The sequence below is a fragment of the Lissotriton helveticus genome, chromosome 2_1 (genome assembly GCF_964261635.1).
Source record: "Lissotriton helveticus chromosome 2_1, aLisHel1.1, whole genome shotgun sequence".
NCBI lineage: Eukaryota > Metazoa > Chordata > Amphibia > Caudata > Salamandridae > Lissotriton > Lissotriton helveticus.
Window position 1 is genome coordinate 1693670738 of NC_136059.1, and position 21352 is coordinate 1693692089.

Consider the following 21352-nt stretch of genomic DNA (forward strand, 5'->3'; position numbering starts at 1 on the left):
GGAATACTCGGCGATACGTCAGCGATGGGATACAGTATCCACATGAAAGACCATTACCAAAGTTAAGTAACTTGTTCATCTATACACATCTTTAAAAAAAAAAAAGAGAGACGACTTAAAATGTATATATAATCTATAATAGATGTCAACAACGTCAGCCCTACATGATGAAGTAAACGCATCGGATGAAGTCCATATATTTTGCCTTTCAAGCTACAGAAGCAAATAATGTTCTCTAGGTACTACTAACCATGGAGAAACAACATATAAAACATGCATCATACCTTGTTCCAGATAGCAGGTTCCAGATGGGTGCATGATTTAGCTCTATTTTGACTTTGTTACCAGTTTACACCTATTGTGAAGTCACTGAACTAAAATTAATCACCCGTTTTAAGCAGACTTTTAATTTTGCTGTACATTTTGGAATTAGGATAGAATTGCTTACTAAACCATGTATATGATAATAGTTTCAGTGCATGAACAGCACTTTTCTAAGCAGCTCATAGCATTTTAATGCTCATGCTTTTCATATCTGGCATAGTTTATCAGAAGGTATTGTAGTGAAACATGTTTGATTAGGGGAATCAAGCCTTCTCTTTTAGGTTTAGGATTACTAAGAATTGCAGTAAGTAACTTTTGGGGTCATTGGGGTGCTTTAGTGTCTTTTGATTGAATAAAGGAAAGTTACCAGATTTAAGAATGTATTATGTTCACCTTTGACAATGTTAACCGTCTCAAATATTTCAAAATTATCTCGCCAGTCATTATTCTTTGGGCCTTCTGGAGATTGTTGTTCTTCCAATGCATGGGTACTTGCAAATATTTTCCCAGGGTCCCAAATCTGTTGCTGGGCAGTCGTTTTCTGAGCCCTCCTCCGCAAGTGGCCATTTCCATGGATGCCTCATTCATGGGGTTGTGAAGTGCATATCAGCCACATGACTAATCACAGGACCGAAGGACCTGGACGCAATACCACTAATAATTTCTTGGAGCTCACAACAATCTAATTAGGACTCATACTATTTTGTTCACTAATGCAAGGCAAAGCAGTCCTCTTAAGCACCCAGAAGCAAGGAGGGTAGACTCCCTTTTCCCTGCAGTCAGTATTGGCCCAAAACATTTGTCGCGGGGTCATTCAGGACAACGTAATGCTGTTAGTGGAAGACCTTCTGGGGTGGACAACAATTCTGCAGACTGTTAAGCAGGACACAAGTGGGTCTCTCCCACAATTGATCTATTCACCACCAAGGAGAATTCGAGATGACAAACCTTCACCTCCAGTTACCCACACCCGCCAGCCCATGAGTAATTCACTATGGATTACCTGGTCAGGGATATTTGCTTACCTTTTACTTCCACTTCTGCTGATCCCACATGTTATAAGAATGCAGCAATTATCAGAGATTCTCATCCAATTGGCATCAACTTGACAGAGACAGCCATGGTATTCTATGCTGCTAGAAATGTCGGTACATCTTCAAAATCAGCTAATGTTGAGACCAAATTGCCTAACTCAACATCAAGGTGAGCTCAGACATCCGGCCCTCAAGCAGTTAAATTTAGCAATCGGTCATCTGAGGTCTTAGAGCATGGTTATCTTCAACACCCAGAGGAGTGTTTGCATATCCTGCGCAAGTCAGCAGACCCACCATGCGTGCCTGCTACACAGCAGCGTGGAAGAGATTTATTCATTACTGTTTGGGAAAACAAATTGAACCCATTAAAGCATCGGTTCAAATCCGCAGCTCATATATACTGCATTTGCCAAAAGCAGGATTGACGTGCACTTGTATTATGTTACTCTTAGCTGCAGTCACTGCTTTCATGCAAAATTAAGACACACTTGCTGGGGCAAAAAAACTATCTGAATTGGCTTCTTTGTGCTGGTGCATTGTGGGTTAAGGGAGAGCGGTCATAGGACATCTTTAAAAAAAAAAAATTCTTTGTATTGTATTGGACAAATCCACAGTTAGGTGATTACAGCAATGAATGACACAGCCATACAGCAGTTTATATTTTGCATGTGTGTGTTATTCAGGAAAGCATGCCAGTACAGGTCTACAGTACTCCCACCTCTTCACAGCACATCCTTTGACCAAAAGTTCTTTGAGCAAAAACAACTTTCAAACGTCCGTGCCAAACACTAGATGACAGGATTGTGCAGAACATGTGAATCTGCAGCACTACAAGCTACAAACGGATGCTAGCTGGATAACTAACATTTTCCTTTCTATGAATAATGCCCCCACCATTTTCAGCATTGTTTTTTAGATATGCTAGATATTCCCCCGATTTAGATTTAGAAAGCCTTCTGTTTATAATATGAGGAACATTTGGTGGAGCGTCTAAACCTATTTAACTATTTATTATTTACACCTGCAGATTTAAACATTTTACCATGGTTTTATCCAGACTTTAATTATTCAGACACACCACCATAGTGGCAATGGATCTACTAGAATGAAAATTAGGCGTAGGAAGAATCAAAGACCAGCTTTTACTTCTTCATTTATCTAATTTTTATCCAAAGAAAAACGTTATCATGTCTGACATTTATGCATTAGTAAATCTTTATTCAGTAAAATCTTAAACTTTATTTCAAAACGATCATTTTATTTAGAGCTCAAGAAAATCACTTTATTTTAGAAGACAGTTAAAGATTAGCAAAGAACAGATAGTTCCAAATTCATTCTCTCCTAACATCCCTAACTAACACCCTCATCTTATCCTTCAATCCTGCAAAGCAAACAAGGAAATAAATCATTAGGATCTTACATCCAGAATCGGTCAGCAATCGGGCAGCATCTCCAGTAGAAATCGAAAGAGCTACCCCTTCTAGCTAAAACCAGGGGTTTTTATACCCTATTTCTCCAACTTAATCCATCTAAATTGTAACTACCATCATTTATTTGGTCTCTCATTGGACAAAATCGGGGTGGGTGAACATTTCTTCACCATTACAGCATTATTTTCACAACGTGTCAGCAAGAAATAAAGGGTCTTTGTTTAAATCAGTCCGGGCTTAGGCGCTTCCTTGCATTTGAAACATGCATCAACTCTCCCAGGCTCTAAGCATTACATCGTCCATGCTTGGCACCCATCCTAGGTACCGGGCCATGGTAGCCTTGAACCTCCTCGAGCACAGGCAGTTCACTCTAACTTGCAGGTTTTTGGCGTGCCTGCGCAGTTCAGCTCCTGCTCACAGTTTACCCGAGCAGCTATCTTTCGCATAGGCCTCAGAGGCCACTTTTTGGAACTATCGTAAAAACAAACACAGATTTATGTTGATTATTGAATTTAAACCCATTCTGTTTACCTCCCACCTAAATAATGTTTCCCAGTTAGTTGTTACCTAGCAAATAAGCCACGTAAATGCATTTTATACTTACATTTCGACCTCTCCACCACATAAATGAATACAATAAGCACATTTAAATTGTGTTTTGGTTATTTTTCAAGCTGTGCATTAATTCACAACACAATAACAGTACATATTAGCTAGTTTTTATTGCAATCATGCAAGCAAGTTAGTTCTCCCCGTGTGTAATAATAAAATAATGTGTGCATTTTATTCTATGGTTGGTTAATTTTGCAAAACGTGCAATCAGTAAATATTAATGTTATGGGACATTAACTTTGCGAGAGGTACACAAAATTTTGCGTTTGCCAACTCGCTCCATCAATATCAGGTTTTGATCTACCTAGACTACATTTTCGGGTTGTAAGCACATAGCCACCTGAAAGGATTTTACTTGTGGTGAATTAAACTATTGCTAGAACAGATTACATTGAATGCTTCTGGTGCGGCATTGGCGCATTAACGCAATATATGGTAATTTATTGGATATTTGTACCTTTATCAAAATAGCCTCCCAATGTTGTTATCGGTAAAAGCGATATAATTCTGAAAGTAGAATCGCTTAGATTTTAAGCAGCAATCGTCTGTTTCACTTCATTGTGCTTTATTGGTGAGCTCATTCACCAAACACTGGAGGGGTCTACCTTAAATGATCCTTGATTTATCAAGAAAGAGATATTACTTAATTTTCAGGAACAGTGGCTCGTAAAACAGTGACGGAATGAAGTCACAATTTGCAGATACACTCCTAAGAAGATGCTAAGAAGATGGAACATTAATTATATGCATCAAAAAATTAATCAATCAGTCCTTCTGTGTTGTTACGTTACATGTATTTATTTATATGCTGTACATAATGCCATTAGCGTGGCCTTGTAGCACCAACAGGTCACTTACTCAAAACACTTAAATGGTGCTTCTTATGGATTAAAAAGTAAGTGACGCTTTAAAACACCCAACTTCACTTTTGTTTTGCATTGCTGATTTGGTGTTAGCAACCATTTAGAGTTTTACTTTATAGCTTTATCAAATTGTTATTGGTATAGAGGTTTCTTTCCTGCAGGCGATGTTCGATATTGCACACAGCCAGCATAATTCTTTTTCCTGATAATCTAATTTATGCTATGTCCTTATGCTAAGAATTTAAACACCTTCTTGTTAAATATTATTTTACTGGATTAATTTGTCATCGAATGTGATACCCACATACTTTGATACTTTATTCTTTTTTTGAATGTTTAGGCAAAGCAACTAGAACTTCAGTTCACAGTTGGGGAAGCCATTACCAGTGGTGCCATTGGAACCAGTTCCGTAGCAGCCCGGGATGTTTGGATGGTGACCGAGGAAGAATACACTCCTCCTGCTGGTAAACAATTGCTATGTATTTTTTTTAACAATCTCTGTTGAACCGGTATGCAAGAGTCTGATCCACAAAGCCTAGCTTTTCAAAATCAGACGTTTGCACACATTAGGTTCTTTAGATGTTTTAAGTAGATTTCTGAGATTTCTGGTCATCTTTAAGAGATTCATGAAAAGTCAAAGGCATGCACTTGAAAATCTGTGAAAGTCGTATACTTTTGGGAGTACTAAACTGCACGTTTTACATGTAAAAATTCCATCAGTTGTGAACATGCGTGAGTAACTGATATGGAAATGTGAACTCGCTTACATTTAATTTTCTCCATGTGAAATATGTTTTTCTAGGTGGAGAAACTACTTCTCTACACCCCAATTGCACCAGTGGGTGTACGTCTTTACCATGGAAATGCCATTAAACCTTCTTTTCACAGAAATTGTTTTGTCTGTGTTTCCAGGATTGGAAACTACCAGCGATTTGTTTGGGAAATTTCACAAACTTAAAATTCAACTTTAGTTTCAGCTGCATATCGAAGAGGCCAACCTCGAGCGCGGGATTTCCTACCCCTACTTCTGCGTGTATGAATGCAGAAAGTCAATTGTACTAGCAGATTATTTTGTATTCCCAAGTGCACTTAGCAAGTGCAATATTCACTGATTCTGTCAGTCAGAATGTGACATTTTGAGTTGGTCAATAAGTTGACCAGATTCTTCTCATCAGCAGGCAGTAATTCCTGGTTTCTTCATTGTTCATTCTTCTTCTGAATTTCATTTAGGTTGAGTAGTTGTTAAAGGGAACATTAGCTTGCTTTTTGTAAGCGCTTCTTAAACGGAAGTAGATCCCAGTGTCCAGCTCCAGTGTATTGTTTTTCCTGCTCCTCTTAAGTGTCTTGTGGCAGAGGAAATCTTCCAGAGTACAGAGAAGGTAGCATTTTGGCATATCAGTGAGCTTGCTTATCATTACTAAAAAAGATTTTCATATTACACCACTGGCAGGGCTTACCGCAGGCTGAAGGGACAGTAGACCTAGAAAGGATCCAGCAGTTATTTAGACCTCAAACATTTTTTTGAGAAGCACTAAAAGCATTCCTAAAGGGCATTGCCAATCAATCACCCGAACAGACACAAAAAAGCAAGATGGGCCAAATTCAGAGGAGCTATCACAAGATCTCAGAAACCCCAGCACCGGATTCTTCTTCTTCATCATGTTGAAACTGTCAGTGGAGCATGTCCCTGGTCTGAATAATGTAATGATGAAGGACCTCAGCAGGCCAATTAGACTGCTACGAGTGGCAAATGTACATGACCAAGCTTTGATTGATCTTCAGAATATGGGGAATACCCCACATTGATCTGTTTGCTACATTCACCAATGCAAAAGGACAACTCTTCCCAGCTAGTGGTGGTATTCTGGGACTCGAATCTCTTTCGAATCCCTGGTTGGAAATCTATGCATACACTTTTTCTCCAGTAACTTCGTAACCCTTGCGTTTGCCAGAAACTCGAAAGAGTTGTGCATGTTGATTCTGTTTGGACCAGGTAGTTGATTCAGTTCAGAGTGGACCCTCATCTTCTAACCAAGGATTACGGTCAAGTTCTGCACCACTGTCTGAAATCACTTAATCTAACTGCCTGGCTGCTACAGACTTGATGTTCCAGCATTCCACCTGATTGACTGAACATTGTGAATGTGACAAGAGAGGCCTCCTCTCTAAAAACATATTTTTTTAAATGGAACAACTTCTGTATTTGGACAGTGGATCGTAACATAGCCCCACATGATATTTTGCCTTATGTGTTACATGTAACAAAAACTGGCCTAATGTATGAATCATTTCCACAAGGAACCCCTTTTCAGATTCCGTCAGGCTGCACTGCCACATTTGAGTTTGAATCAAATGAATCCATTTTTTTCTTCTTTTCTCTTGCTTTGTCTTCATTGTTTAACCCGTATTAATCCTTTATTCTTGTTTTGTGGTCAATTCATTGTACTCAATCTTTTGGTAGGTGTAAATATTTCACAAAAGCTCTGGAGTCCAAATTGGGTTCCACATACCATGACGTTTATTAAAACAACGCAATGCATTTCTGGAAGTAAATTCCCTTCTTCAGGGGCATCTACAAATCCAGAAACAAATTTTTAGCTGACATATTCAACTATGTTAAGCACTTCATTGCATTTAAAGAAACAAACATCAGTTGTACAACTAAAACCGGAATCACAAACCATTTACACAGTGATTTAACTCCTGTTCAAAAACATTCCCTCCTTGGTCTCGCCATTTATATTCAACACTTTATATCCCAGTAATTCTACCCCACTGTGTGTTACACATCGCTACACTCTTTATCACTGACATACATACAAACATATACTAATGTGCGCATACCATGACTGGTGGGTGCCCATGTTATTTAAAATAAATCATTCCTTCATTCCTTCACAGCGTGTAAAAACGCTTCTGATGCGAGTGAAATTTTCTTACTGCAAAAGCCTTTTCTTATGTATTCCCGCCCATATTCAGCGTCCAAATGTAATTCATTGCATGTGTGTGCCTCCAAAGCTATACATAAACATTAACAAAGGACTACTCAAAATCCAGTTCATGAATCATTTACACACAGTGACACTACAACTCCCAGAATACCATAAAAATTCCCCTCCACATTCTTTTGTGTGAAATGCCCGCGTTAATATGCTTGTGTTTCCTTTTAGATAAATCTATTTGTAGCCTTTATATGAAAGTGTCCAATTTTTCAAAAGAGATTCTTAATATATTTAGTTAAATGAAGTGCTTCTCTCTTTCTGATAATTCAACATGGGAGAGAACCCGGTTCCTGTGCTTTTCGCCATTTGTATGTATGTATGTATGTATGTATTGCGTACTTGTATAGCGCAGACTGTCACCCAAAGGGTATTCTGGCGCTTTGACTTATCCAGACCAACACAGAGCACATCACTACACTGCCCTAGGGAATAGATGGGACTTCAGGCCTTTTTTAAATGAGAAGAATTCCCCCGTGCTCCTTAGGGTCACTGGCAGAGAATTCCAAGATTTGGCCGCAGTATATCTAAAGGAACGGCCTCCCATCCCTACCCTCCGAATCTTAGGGATTGTAACCAGATATCCAGATGAGGATCGCAGGGTTCTGGAGGTCGAGTACCAGGAAAAAAGCTCTTGTAGCGGGACAGGGCCCTGATCATGGAGGGCCCTAAACACTATACACAGCGCTTTAAAACAAATGCGCTGGTGGACAGGTAACCAGTGGAGATCCTTAGGCGCCAGGGATGAAGAAGCTGAACGCGGTCGAGAAAGGGCCAGTTTAGCGGCCATATTCTGAATACGCTGCAGTTTTCCGATCAAAATACCAGCGGCACCCAGAAGCAGTGCGTTGCAGCAGTCAAGCCTACTGAGGATAATGCTACGCACTACTTCTGGTCTAGCTTGAGCTGTAAGCATTGGGAGAATTTTACGCAAAATGCGAAGCAGCATCATACACGTGGCGACAGTTTTATTTACAAAAACATTCAGTTGCAGATTAGGTCCGAACGTAACGCCCATATTACGGGCGGAATCTGCAGCCGCAACTGTACCCTGGAAAGCAATAGGGCAAAAATCCGCCGGCAGAGGCCGAGGAATGCGATCCAAGGAGCAGTGCAGAACCTCAGTTTTTGAGCCATTAAACTGAAGGGAGTTGGTACACAGCCAATTCGCAGTGGCTGTCATGCAGCGACGAAAAGTCTCCTGAGACACAGCCTCTTTACCTTCCAATGAAAAGATAAGCTGCGTATCGTCGGCGTAGTTAATAACCGAGATACCAAATGATTTAATCAGCTTAACTAAGGGGCGGAGGTAAAGATTGAATAAAATGGAACTGATGGCCGACCCCTGAGGTACCCCTTGCCCCACTCTTTTTGTGCCAGATCTAAAAGGCGGTAGAGCCACTACTTGTGTCGATCCTGAAGATAGGAAACCAGCCAGTCTCTGGCCAGACCCGCCACCCCGGCTTCCTCCAATCTGCTGATGAGAATAGCGTGGCTGACCGTGTCGAACGCGGCGGACATATCAAGCAGTACTAAAAAAGCTGCATAACCTGAGTCGACACGCGAACGAAGATCGTCCAGGACAACCACTAGCGCAGATTCAGTGCTGTGGGCAGGCCTAAAACCGAACTGGGCCATGTCCAGCCAGGAATTAGTTTCCAAGAAGCTGGACAGATGTTTAGTGACCCACCTTTCCAGAATCTTAATAGGAAATGGAAGCCACGAGATTGGTCGGTAATTCCCCAGGCAGGAGGGGTCCAATGTTGCCTTCTTCAGGAGGGGAGAGACCATGGCAAGTTTCCAGTTATCCAGAACCGTAGCAGTGTTGAGAGATTAACAGCAGATGGGAAACAAAGGCGGAAACAGATCCTCTTGAAACACCTTCCACAATCTATGGGGCAATGGATCCATAAGAGATCCGGAGGATACACCATTTGCCAACTGGCAAAACTCCTCATAGAGAGGGAGGGGGAAACTGTCAATCCGAGCCTGTTCCTTCACAACCTCAGGGGTCCCAGAGATGGATAAAGGGGCCATACCCATCTGAAACTGGGAGCCGGGGGAGGCTGACCCAGAGAGCCCACTCAGAATGGTGGCAATCTTGTCCTCAAAGGCCGCTGCCAAGGAGTCGCATAGGGACTGAGAGGCCGGGATGCAGTTAGCCATACTGGCCGGATGGGACAAGTCCTTGACGATATTAAACAAAGTTTGGGACTTATTTACGGCCTGCGTCAGCGTCTCCTCGAGGAACTTGGCTTTGGCACATTTAATCTGCGCTTTATAGCACAGAAGGGCCTGTTTATAGCGGGCTTTGTCAGGCTCTAGGTAGTGCTTCCGCCAGGCTCTCTCCGCCTGCTTGCACCGCAGTTTCTGTTGAAGAAGGTCTTCAGAATGCCACAGCATAGCAAGTTTGGACCTATATCTTGCTTTTCGTAAGGGTGCCACTTTGTCCAGGGTGTCAGTAATTTGCTGGGTGAAACGCAAATAGCTCACATCCACGCTTCATCCCAAGATAAAGCCGCCAGGTAGCAAGGTAGGGAGACTAGACTGTTTCAGCAGTCTGGACCATTGCCTAGTAAGATTGGACACTCCCGTCTTGTCATGCCTGCGCGTGAAGGCGGGGAGATATAAAGAGAAGAGAACCAAGGCATGATCAGTCCAACATTGTGAAATAATATTCCCAATAGAGACCTGATTCTCATCCGCAAAGACTAAATCAAGAACATGACCCTTAAGATGTGTCTGGGAGAGCACCAGCTGTTGTAGGTGTATGTTATCACAAGCCTGGCACAGATCTCTATATGCTGAATCCAGAGGCCCTTTGGGCCAGAGGTTAAAGTCCCCCAAAATTAGTAATCTCGCGTGGGCATTAGACAGATCATAAATAAGGTCTACCAACTCAGGTACAGCTGACAGGGCATTTCCAGGGGGCCTAAAACACAACAACCCAGAGTCCAATGCACCCCCTTGCCCTTTCAGAGAGAATCCCATGAGTTCAAAGCCCAACACTTCCTTAATCTCCAGCAGCGAAAGTTTCAAAGTGTCCCTGAAACTAAAACCAACTCCTCCCCCTCGGCTCCCTACTTGAGGGTTGTGTCAAATTTTATAGCCCGGTGGACAGGCAAATCCCAATTTATAGCGTTACTTTAGTCATGTTTTTATACCATGTTCCTAATGGCCTCTTCTGTTCACTGTTGTCGTTTTGGGTGTAATCTCAATGTGAGACGAACGTATTCATTTATCTGCTTTTTCATGGCATCTTAGAATCCAATCAGATTTTTAGAGTTACAGAGTTAATAATGTCTAGGTCAGGCATACACTCTTACAGTTAACAAACCATCTGACAAGAAGTTCATTATGCTAACAGGAGCTCTGATGCGAGGTTCATTGAAACGAGGATAAATCTGAATCAATCTTGCTGTGAACTCAGCATCTGGCCTATACTACACTTGTATATATAAACAAACATGCTTACACTGTATATATAGTTCACCACTTGAGCACTGTGCACAATTGTCACCCTTACGCACTTTATATTCATATATATAATTGACCTTGACAATCTACCATTGTAATGTATATATCATTGGATGAAGTAATTCTGATATAAATAACTTCACCTAACCATCCATCTCAGTCCTTATTCATTAAGTGCCAAGATAATTAAGTATTGATCACTTGTCCATATGATGCGTGTTCGATAGCTTACTTTTCAGATTCCATTCAAACCATCCTCAACTGACGGTTGTTCTACCTGACAGAACCATTTTTTGTTCCTTTATATTTGTATGCCATATAGGATCTGGATTTGATTTTGGCATGGTTAATGACTTCCTATTTGATATTCTTAGTAGAGGTGATTTTCAGCATCTGGCTGTCAAGATGCCCTTTTAGGTTGCAGTAACCGCATTTAGGCATTTAGACATTTAAAAGTATTGCTAGCGGATTTCGTTTTAATTTCATTTTTCAAAATGTTTTGTATCTTGAGGGAGACGTCATCTTTCCCATTTGTTGTAGTAATAAAATTTCATGGAAAACACTGTATTCAGCTATTAGCTTTCTTTTCAGCCATTTCATCCATTCAACATGGACAAGAGACAGTAGAGATAGTGTATAAGTTGCTTTTAGCCATTATGTTTTGCAAGATTTGTTGCAGGAATCCTGCTTATTCACAGAACTATGCGCAGGAAACCAGGACATTGGTGTATTGTGGTGTACCAAAAAGCAAACTCCGTGTCCAGAACCCCAATCCGACTTGCATCAGTGTCTCATTCGTTCTCCGTGCTACAGCGGAGCTACCAATGATTAGACAACCCAGAGCAAGCGACTTAGCAACCTCTCAGGAATAGTGGGAATTAAGAACACTGTTTTGTTTTTATTCTCATACAAGTCCACAACGTGAGTAATCAGAGACACGGTATAATTTAAAATGTTTATTTTAACTGCAGTATCTTTGCCAACATTAGTAAAAAGATGCATAAAATCAATACAATCAGCATTGTTACAATTCCATAAAATACAAAGGGAGAAATCCTATTATAATCAAGGCTCCCTGTTTTAGTTTTTACGGATTTTTACAGATAAATACAGACCGAAAACAATGTGTTTTCTGTCTGCATTTATTTTTAAAAGTGGATAAATGCAGAAAATTGTTCTTCTTTTAAGTGACTCTCCATGCTGTCTTTCATGAATTATAGGCCAGCAGCTGAGCAGTTGGACGGCATTGGAAATTAAAAAAACGGATTGAATTTCTTTAAATAAAGGCATATGTCAACATACATTAATGGTATAATGCTAGTATTGTGGATGTATTGGTATGTCATATTTGGCAGCTTAAATAGCTAACACACAACAAACATCAAACTATGACTGTGCATCTATCAGTTAAGTAGATCCGGAAATGTACAGTTTTACAACTTCATTTATACGCAAAGCACAAAATAAATATGGATAAATACAGATCAAATGGCCCAAAAATAAATATGGAAAAATACAGACGGAAATGGACGAAAAATAAATACCATAAAACCGGGAGCCCTAATTATAATGATAGTGGAACCAGGTCTATAGCGCCTTGTGTACCACCCTCCTCTTGCTCGGAGCTAGGTATTATAATAATAGAAGATCTCTAGGTTTAAACGGGGAACCCCATACCTCCAAAATCAGGTGAAGTGTATCACATCCCAGATCAGCACAACTCTTTGTAGATGGAAAGGTGTTCTCCAAGTGCCTCTCTCATGCATGCAATGCCATATTAAAAGCACCCGAGTTTCAGTAATGTGCAGCTGTTTGCGTGTTATGTCTAGAGCCTGGGCCGATCAACCTGAAGCAACAGAATACATTGTTATTTAACCTTGAACACCATGTACAGACTTAAGGTCACAGAGTAAGTCTAGAGATTTGAAAAACAGACCTTCCTCATGTGAAAGAAAGCAAGCAGTATGTCTTCGTAAGAACAGTGTCATGTGCAAAGGTGGCAAAATGGCGTTTGAGAAACTAATTCACTTATGCTAACATTGCAATGCGTGCAAGCAGAACTGTATCCTCACTACACCCTCCCCTGATCGGTCCAATGAACAAAAGGAAACCTAATCAGAATGCAGAGTTCAAGATCGTGTGAGACAGAAATAAGCTCAGTTTTGTCAAAAGGGTCACATGGAGATGAGCGGGACAAAAACAAAAGAATGACTTTAAAAAAGAAAAAATGTAAGTGTAGAAAAAAAATTCACCATGAGGAGAAGAAAAGAATAAACGTTGCTGCACCGCTGCCAATTTAATCCATCAGTGTGTAAGCACAGTATGTTGCAACAGCTTCCAAAAGGAAGTCATTGTTATTATCAGCAAAGATATCCACCATGCAATTTAGTAATGGAAATGAACATACATGTTCTTCGAGAGCAGGAGCCTCTAGCACAATCAGAGGACAACTTGCGTTTTCTTCAATATAACTCCGTTCCAGGAAGTCATGTGCAGCCGCACATATGTCCCAATTTGTCAAACCTCGTGCGCTGCCGCCCAGGCCAAAATCCTGATTCCAGAACAGGCCATAATCCCAATTCCAGAACAGGCCAACTCATGAGCCACTAAGGGACTCATTAGATGATCATAATCTGGGGCAGGAGACACCGTATTGGAGAGACAGAGTTCTAATGCCCTTTCAAATTGGCAATCCAAGCAATGGAACACGGGCTGAATGCAAGTAAAATATGAAAAGCGGAAGGATAATCCGTATGCCGCGCTCAATGTGGCCAATGGCAGCACTCCATAGTGTTCAAGAATACGATCACGGAGCAGCTTCAGCCGGGGTCGGCTGTCTCTTGACACAGACAGTGCAGCCATTTCAGAGCAAGCAAATAAACAGCAGCACACCGGCAACCAAGGCGAGAATTAGAGGGAAGCTGCTAGAGATAATGGAAAAAATAGAATGAAAAAATCCCGGTATCACACCAAATATAGGGGCCGATTAGGATGGCGGACGGAAATGGGTACTGTCCGCCATGGTGGGGGAAATTTTACTCCCGGCAGCGCCGCGGAGAAACCGCGGTTGGGATTAGGATATTCATGTCACGAAACTCCGACCGCGGCGGACGGAACACAACCAACACCGTCCGCGGTGGACGGAACACAACCAAGTCCGTCCGCGGCGGACGGAGTCCAATGAACAACCACTGCCGCGGACGGAAATGACCGCGGAAAATAAAACATGTACCGCCATCCCTGAGAATACTCCGTGGCCGCAATTAGGATAAATCCGCCCGTACAACGGAACTCACAGCCATCCACGTCCGCGGCGGAAACAATGCAACGAGAACCACAGCATCAGGGCGGAAGGCCAACACGCACAACATCCCTAGCGCCTAACAAATGTATGAAAGTGCACCGCAAGTCCTAAGCAAACATACGAACATTGACAAGGCCCCCCCCCCCAGCACAAGCCACCATGACACGTCCCAATTATCCAATAATGCACACAAGTCAACACGCCCACCTACCACCTGACTGCCAACAACCATCGAGACACGACTATAAAAAGACACCCCCACACAACCACAATCCCTTGCACCACAGCATTGCTGCCAGCAAGAGGGCCATTCGAGACACTGCTAACTCACATAAAATCACATAGAAGACACCCACCCACCACCCTACCACACAAACACCCACCACACAAATCCTACACATCACACACCACACACCTGCACCTCCCAACTCACTCAACTCACACACTGAGCACCACACACCATGGCACCCAAAAAAAACCCCAAATTCACGGAGACAGAGTTGCGGGTAATGGTAGATGAAATTATCCGTGTGGAGCCCAACATCTTCGGGGCCCAAGTCCAGCAGACGACCGTGGCGCAAAAGAACCACATGTGGGACAGGATCGTCACTCGTGTGAATGCGTCGGGGACTGTGCCGAGGACCAAGCACGACATTCAGAGGCGGTGGCATGACCTTAAGACCAGGGTCAAGGGCATCCGAGCGAAAAACCACGCCAGAGCCAATCTTACTGGCGGTGGCACACCCCCGGAGCCCATACCCTACACCGATTGGGAGGAGAAGGTGCTGGTGATACTACACCCAGAGAGCCTAGACGGCCTTGACGAAGGAGAAGAGACTGGTGAGTACAAACCAAGCACCACGATCAGCACGACATGGTCAGGCTCACACAACTGAGAAGAAACATCCCCCACGCCCCAACCCATGCACGTCGGACACCAACACACTAACATGTCCATGGCTCCCAACAGGCCCCCATGTTCACGGGGAGGGTGGCGGTGGTGGTGGAGGGTGGGGTGTGTGAGAGGCCCAAACTACAACTCCCAACAGGCCCCCATGTGCACGGGGAGGGTGGCGGTGGTGGTGGAGGGTGGGGTGTGTGAGAGGCCCAAACTACAACTCCCAACAGGCCCCCATGTGCACGGGGAGGGTGGCGGTGGTGGTGGAGGGTGGGGTGTGTGAGAGGCCCAAACTACAACTCCCAACAGGCCCCCATGTGCACGGGGAGGGTGGCGGTGGTGGTGGAGGGTGGGGTGTGTGAGAGGCCCAAACTACAACTCCCAACAGGCCCCCATGTGCACGGGGAGGGTGGCGGTGGTGGAGGGTGGGGTGTGTGAGAGGCCCAAACTACAACTCCCAACAGGCCCCCATGTGCACGGGGAGGGTGGCGGTGGTGGAGGGTGGGGTGTGTGAGAGGCCCAAACTACAACTCCCAACAGGCCCCCATGTGCACGGGGAGGGTGGCGGTGGTGGAGGGTGGGGTGTGTGAGAGGCCCAAACTACAACTCCCAACAGGCCCCCATGTGCACGGGGAGGGTGGCGGTGGTGGAGGGTGGGGTGTGTGAGAGGCCCAAACTACAACTCCCAACAGGCCCCCATGTGCACGGGGAGGGTGGCGGTGGTGGTGGAGGGTGGGGTGTGTGAGAGGCCCAAACTACAACTCCCAACAGGCCCCCATGTGCACGGGGAGGGTGGCGGTGGTGGAGGGTGGGGTGTGTGAGAGGCCCAAACTACAACTCCCAACAGGCCCCCATGTGCACGGGGAGGGTGGCGGTGGTGGAGGGTGGGGTGTGTGAGAGGCCCAAACTACAACTCCCAACAGGCCCCCATGTGCACGGGGAGGGTGGCGGTGGTGGTGGAGGGTGGGGTGTGTGCGACAGGAAACAGAAATGTCTACAAATCAATGTAACCATGTACTGTCCACATTACTGACCTGCTCGATCTTGTCCCTCAGGTGATCGTCAACTGACTGGGGAAAGCAGTACCCGGCCGCCAGCCTCGCCTCCCACACCTACAGGACTCTCTGCCGACGACGACACAGGCAGCTCCGGGGCGGAGGATGGAGCGGGACCAAGCACGCAGCCAGGGCCATCTGGCTCACAGGGACTCCCGGGACCGACCAACGTCGCATGTGTGACTCCCGCGGCACCCGTCTCTGTGATCTGCACAGTCCCCACCACCACCAGTACCACCAGTACCACCAGTACCACCACTACCACCACTACCACGAGCACCACGACTCCTGCCGGTGCCACCCAGCATGACCCAGCGCGCAACGCTGGTCCAACGGCCCCACACACAAGCAGGGTGAGTGGGCCACAAACACAGGCAACGGGACAACTGCCAATCAGGCGACCCACACACCGCCGGTCAGAGGAGGGACAGCTACCCGAGCCAGTGGCACAGTCCCTACAAGCTCTTGCCAGGTGCCAGGCCTCATACGACCGGTCCCAGGCAAACGCTGATCGTGTTCACGAGGACTCAGTGGACAACACCAACAGCCTGCGCGAGATCTCTGGCATCCTTGGCCAGATGTTGGTGATCATGGGCCAGCAGGCAACGATGTGGAGGGAATGGGTTGCCCGGAACAACCCCCCCCCTCCTCCACCATGTGTGTCAGCGCCACCGCCACCGTCACCTCCGCCTCCCCCGTCGCCTCCGCCTCCGCCTCCACCGCCGCCACCACCACCTGAGCCCCTGGCGACGGATGTGGCCCATCACCAACCTGCCCTCCCAGCTGCCTCTGTACCACCTCCGAGACGGAGGGGGCGTCCGAGGCAGGAAGTTGCTGAGAGCAGTGTTGGAGCGCCAGGCACACGCTCCAAGAGGGGACGACCTTGACAATGCCACTGCCTGTGCCAGACATTCACCCTGCAAACCATCCTGTCCCACATAGACAATCATTGCCACTGGTCTGCTGGACTAGCCTGACACCCCCCAATGTGGTGTCAGCACGGACATTTCATCTGCCATTACCTACAACTCCAACTCCCTCCCTCCCACTTACTTGTATATATTCACCAGCACAAAAGCACAACCTGTCAATAAATTGCATTTACTCACACAATGATGTTTTGCCTCCATGTTTATTCACATGATTGCCATCAGATACAGACGTAAACAGGTACAGGGATCATAGTCGCACATGATCATGGCGCTGCGGGAGTGACCTAGAGAAAACCAGAGACAGCAAACACACGTCAGTAAAGAGATTCACACACATCACAACACAATGCACAGCAACATTACACAAACGACAACCATCACACAAGCATGGGATGGGAGCACACACATCATGGACACTCCTATGTCCAAAGACATGAAGACACACATGTGCAACCATCACAAACCACACCCAGCTGAATAACCCCATATCCACACAACACCAGATAACATACATGAGGCATTGTCAACCGCCACTAGAGGTAGATACTCACATTCAAGGGAAGTAGCGATCAATGAGCTGGCGCCTCTGGTCCACACCTTCCTCCTCACCACTATCCTCATCAGTCGACATGGGTGGGATGGGAGGCCGAGGAACTCCTTCGTCTTCAGGGTCCAACAGCAGTTCAATGTCATTGCGTACTGCCAGGTTGTGGAGCATGCAGCAGGCAATCACGATCTTGCATACTTTTCCTGGTGAGTAAGGCAGTGCCCCTCCGGTCTTATCGAGGCACCGAAACCTAGACTTCAGCAGTCCAAAGGTACGTTCGATGACTCTCCGTGTCCTTCCATGTGCCTCATTGTACCGCATTTCACCCGCCGTCCTCGGATTACGTAGGGGACTGAGGAGCCAGGGCCGGTTTGGGTAAGCCGAGTCGCCTATGTAGGGGGATGACAGAGACAAACATCAGAACAAGATATGGTGGGTACCCCATGCAACACAGAGATCACAAGAGTCCCCACTGCACACTCACCAACAAGCCACGCTTGACCGGGTGGCAGATTTGCCATGAGTCGTGGGACATTGCTGGTTCGCATGATGTGGGCGTCATGTGCGGATCCAGGAAATCTTGCACACACATGGGAGATGATGTTGCTCGCCAGGCACACCACCTGCACGTTCAGCGAATGAAAGTGTTTCCGATTCCTGAACACTTGTTCGCGTGCCCGTGGTGGAATGAGCGCGATGTGCGTGCCATCAATTGAGCCCACAACGTGAGGTATGTGGCCCAGTGCATAGAAACCAGCTTTGACAGCTGGCAACTCTTCCGGACGTGGGAAATGTATGTACTCATCCTTGTACAGCATCATAGCTGTTAACACATCCCGAAGAACCGTGCTGAACATTGCCTGTGACATACCCCCGGCACCTCCAACTGTATACTGAAATGTGCCAGTAGCGAAGAAATGTAGTACCGCCATGACCTTTGCAGTGGGTGTAAACGAGCCAGGATACGTTCTACGTGGCTGCAGATGAGGAGCCAATTGAGCCACAAGCTCCAGCAACCGACGTCGATCCAGCCTGAATTTCCGAATCACCTCCTCGTCTACCATATCCTCCAGCTGAGTGTATGGGCGATGCACATTTGGAGCCCTCCTGTGTGGGAGAGAGATGTAACTTAGGTCAACGTACAAACGACGCATACGTGTACAACTCCATCACATGTGTACCTTACTGACATAACTCCAGTCGTCACCCTAATGTATCGTAGACACATCACAGACACTCATGCAACTGCATGCACACAAACGATAAGTTTACACACGCCATGTCATCAAGCACAAATGCCACCACCAATGATGATGTGCATACGGTAATGACATGCATGGTGACAGAACGTATAAATCACATACACGGAATGCATGTGTACCACCACCACTGTAGTCACCTCGACACAACAATAAACCGACAACAGATGCATGAATTGGCCACACAGCCGTGATGTACTGTGTAGTTGTGAAGATGTAACAACGTCTGTAGGGTCAAACCCGACGTCAACACGTACGAATGCACATCTGTTGGCCATTGTGTGCCGACCGATGTCCATTGTATGGACACACATGCTATATTGTATGACATATGACCTTTCACAATCACGCTCACATCCCTCATGACGCAACTGCACACAACACATCACGGTGCAGCGTCTGACAAGATCACATATTTGGCGCCGCCATGGCGGTGCTCAACTTCCGCTACTTCCCAAAGGCAGAATGCGGCCTGCGTCCCTCTTCCCATTGGCTGCATGTGCAGGGACCGTGACGGGCACACATCGGCAACCGCACGTGCAAGCTTCAGGCACGGATGCTTCAGTTGCAACAATGTACTATCACTGGCGCCTCCATGGCGGGGCACGTACACAGCGGGGGAGGTGCAGGCCTATACACCCTGCAGATGTACTCAATGGACATGCCAGTTCATGACCCCCCTTACAGTCACCTTGCATCATCCACCGTACACCGGCCGGAGCGGCCGGCCCATGAACAACCGCCGTGCCCGGCCATGAACACAACCGCCATGGCCGTGCCCGGCCATGAACAACCGCCGTGCCCGGCCATGAACACAACCGCCATGGCCGTGCCCGGCCATGAACAACCGCCGTGCCCGGCCATGAACACAACCGCCATGGCCGTGCCCGGCCATGAACATCCGCCGTGCCCGGCCATGAACACAACCGCCATGGCCGTGCCCGGCCATGAACAACCGCCGGTCCCGGCCATGGCGGTTGTGTTCATGGCCGGGCACGGCGGATGTTCATGGGCCGGCCGCTCCGGCCGGTGTACGGTGGATGATGCAAGGTGACTGTAAGGGGGGTCATGAACTGGCATGTCCATTGAGTACATCTGCAGGGTGTATAGGCCTGCACCTCCCCCGCTGTGTACGTGCCCCGCCATGGAGGCGCCAGTGATAGTACATTGTTGCAACTGAAGCATCCGTGCCTGAAGCTTGCACGTGCGGTTGCCGATGTGTGCCCGTCACGGTCCCTGCACATGCAGCCAATGGGAAGAGGGACGCTGGCCGCATACGGCCAATCGCAAGTAGCGGAAGCTGTGCACCGCAACAACAGGGCCAGTCATTGGCCCATTTCACGATCACGCTCCCAGGGCTGACCAATTGCTGGCGACGTATGCCACTGACACGTGCTGAGGGCCCTATATATGTGTCTTGGCCAACATGAAACTTCCTACCCTGGGGACCAGTGCTGCCTGTGACCATCACCTCGACCTGCTGCTGCTGCTGAGCTGACCACCGACTGCTGCCTGTGACCATCACCTCGACCTGCTGCTGCTGCTGAGCTGACCACCGACTGCTGCTCTAGTGCCATACTCCGTGATCTTGCCATGTCGAGAGGCAAAGAGATCCGGTCTCGACCCTTCACCGCCGCGGAGCTTGATGTCCTCGTGGACGGTGTACTCCGCAACTATGGACGCCTCTACGGCGCACCGGGACGGGTGGTAAGTGCAGTGTGGGACATGTTGGTGTGCATGAGGGGGCCAAATGATCAGGCCTATTTATATCTTAGCTGTGTAGTGTGGGCTAGACATATGTTCCTGATTGTGCATGGCTGCTGACAGTAACGTCTTGCCCCTATGTGTGTGACAGGCCACCTGTCCACTGACTTAAACCCTTTTGTCTCCCATCATGGTAGGTCAAGCTGCACCTTCGCAAGGACCTGTGGAGGACCATAGCACGGGAAGTACGGGCATTGGGGGTGTGCAACAGACGACATACACACTGCCACAAACGCTGGGACGACATTTCCAGGCTGAGCAAGAATGTAGCGGAAGTAACACTGGGCCTGATTCCAAGGACGCCCCGTCTGGCCCGACGCTCCATGACCCCTCTCATGCACCGTATCATTGCAGTGACGCATCCTGAACTGGCCGAACGTCTGAGTGCCGATCAACAGCAAACTAGCGGTGAGCATACTGTCTGTGTAGGAAACTTGTGAGTGCTATGCATGTATTGGTGCACAGACACACCATTGAGTTCCGTGTTGCGTATGTATGCCTGTGATGGCATTTTGGTCCCATTGGGTGGTACTCATTTGACATCCAGGTCCGCCATGTTGACACGCCACTTGCTTAGTAGTTGAGTGTTAAAGCACATCCCCTAGTGGTCCATGTCCCCATGGCAGAAAATGTGAGGATGACTGGTAGGGGTGGGCCATGTGCAGGCTGAGGGCTCATGAACCTTTGTCTGCTATGTGATTTGGCTATCCTGTTCCTTCTGTACGTGAGTGTGCCCATGACTCACACATCTTTTCTGTGCATTTCAGCTTTGACAGAGGACACTCAGCCACAGACGGTGGAGAGTAGCCGAGGAAATGAGTCCGGCTCAGACTTCGCACACACGCAGACTGACA

General features: G+C 46.5%; 1 protein-coding gene across 2 annotated transcripts in view; it reads left to right on the forward strand.

The window, feature by feature from the left end:
• The window catches only part of ECPAS (Ecm29 proteasome adaptor and scaffold), a 709962-nt gene that overhangs the window by 351761 nt on the left and 336849 nt on the right, over window positions 1-21352 (forward strand). For both annotated transcript variants that reach the window (XM_078676653.1, XM_078676652.1), the window contains exon 24: window positions 4604-4727. In XM_078676653.1, the coding sequence (XP_078532779.1) occupies window positions 4604-4727 (124 nt within the window). The remainder of the gene's footprint in view (window positions 1-4603; window positions 4728-21352) is intronic.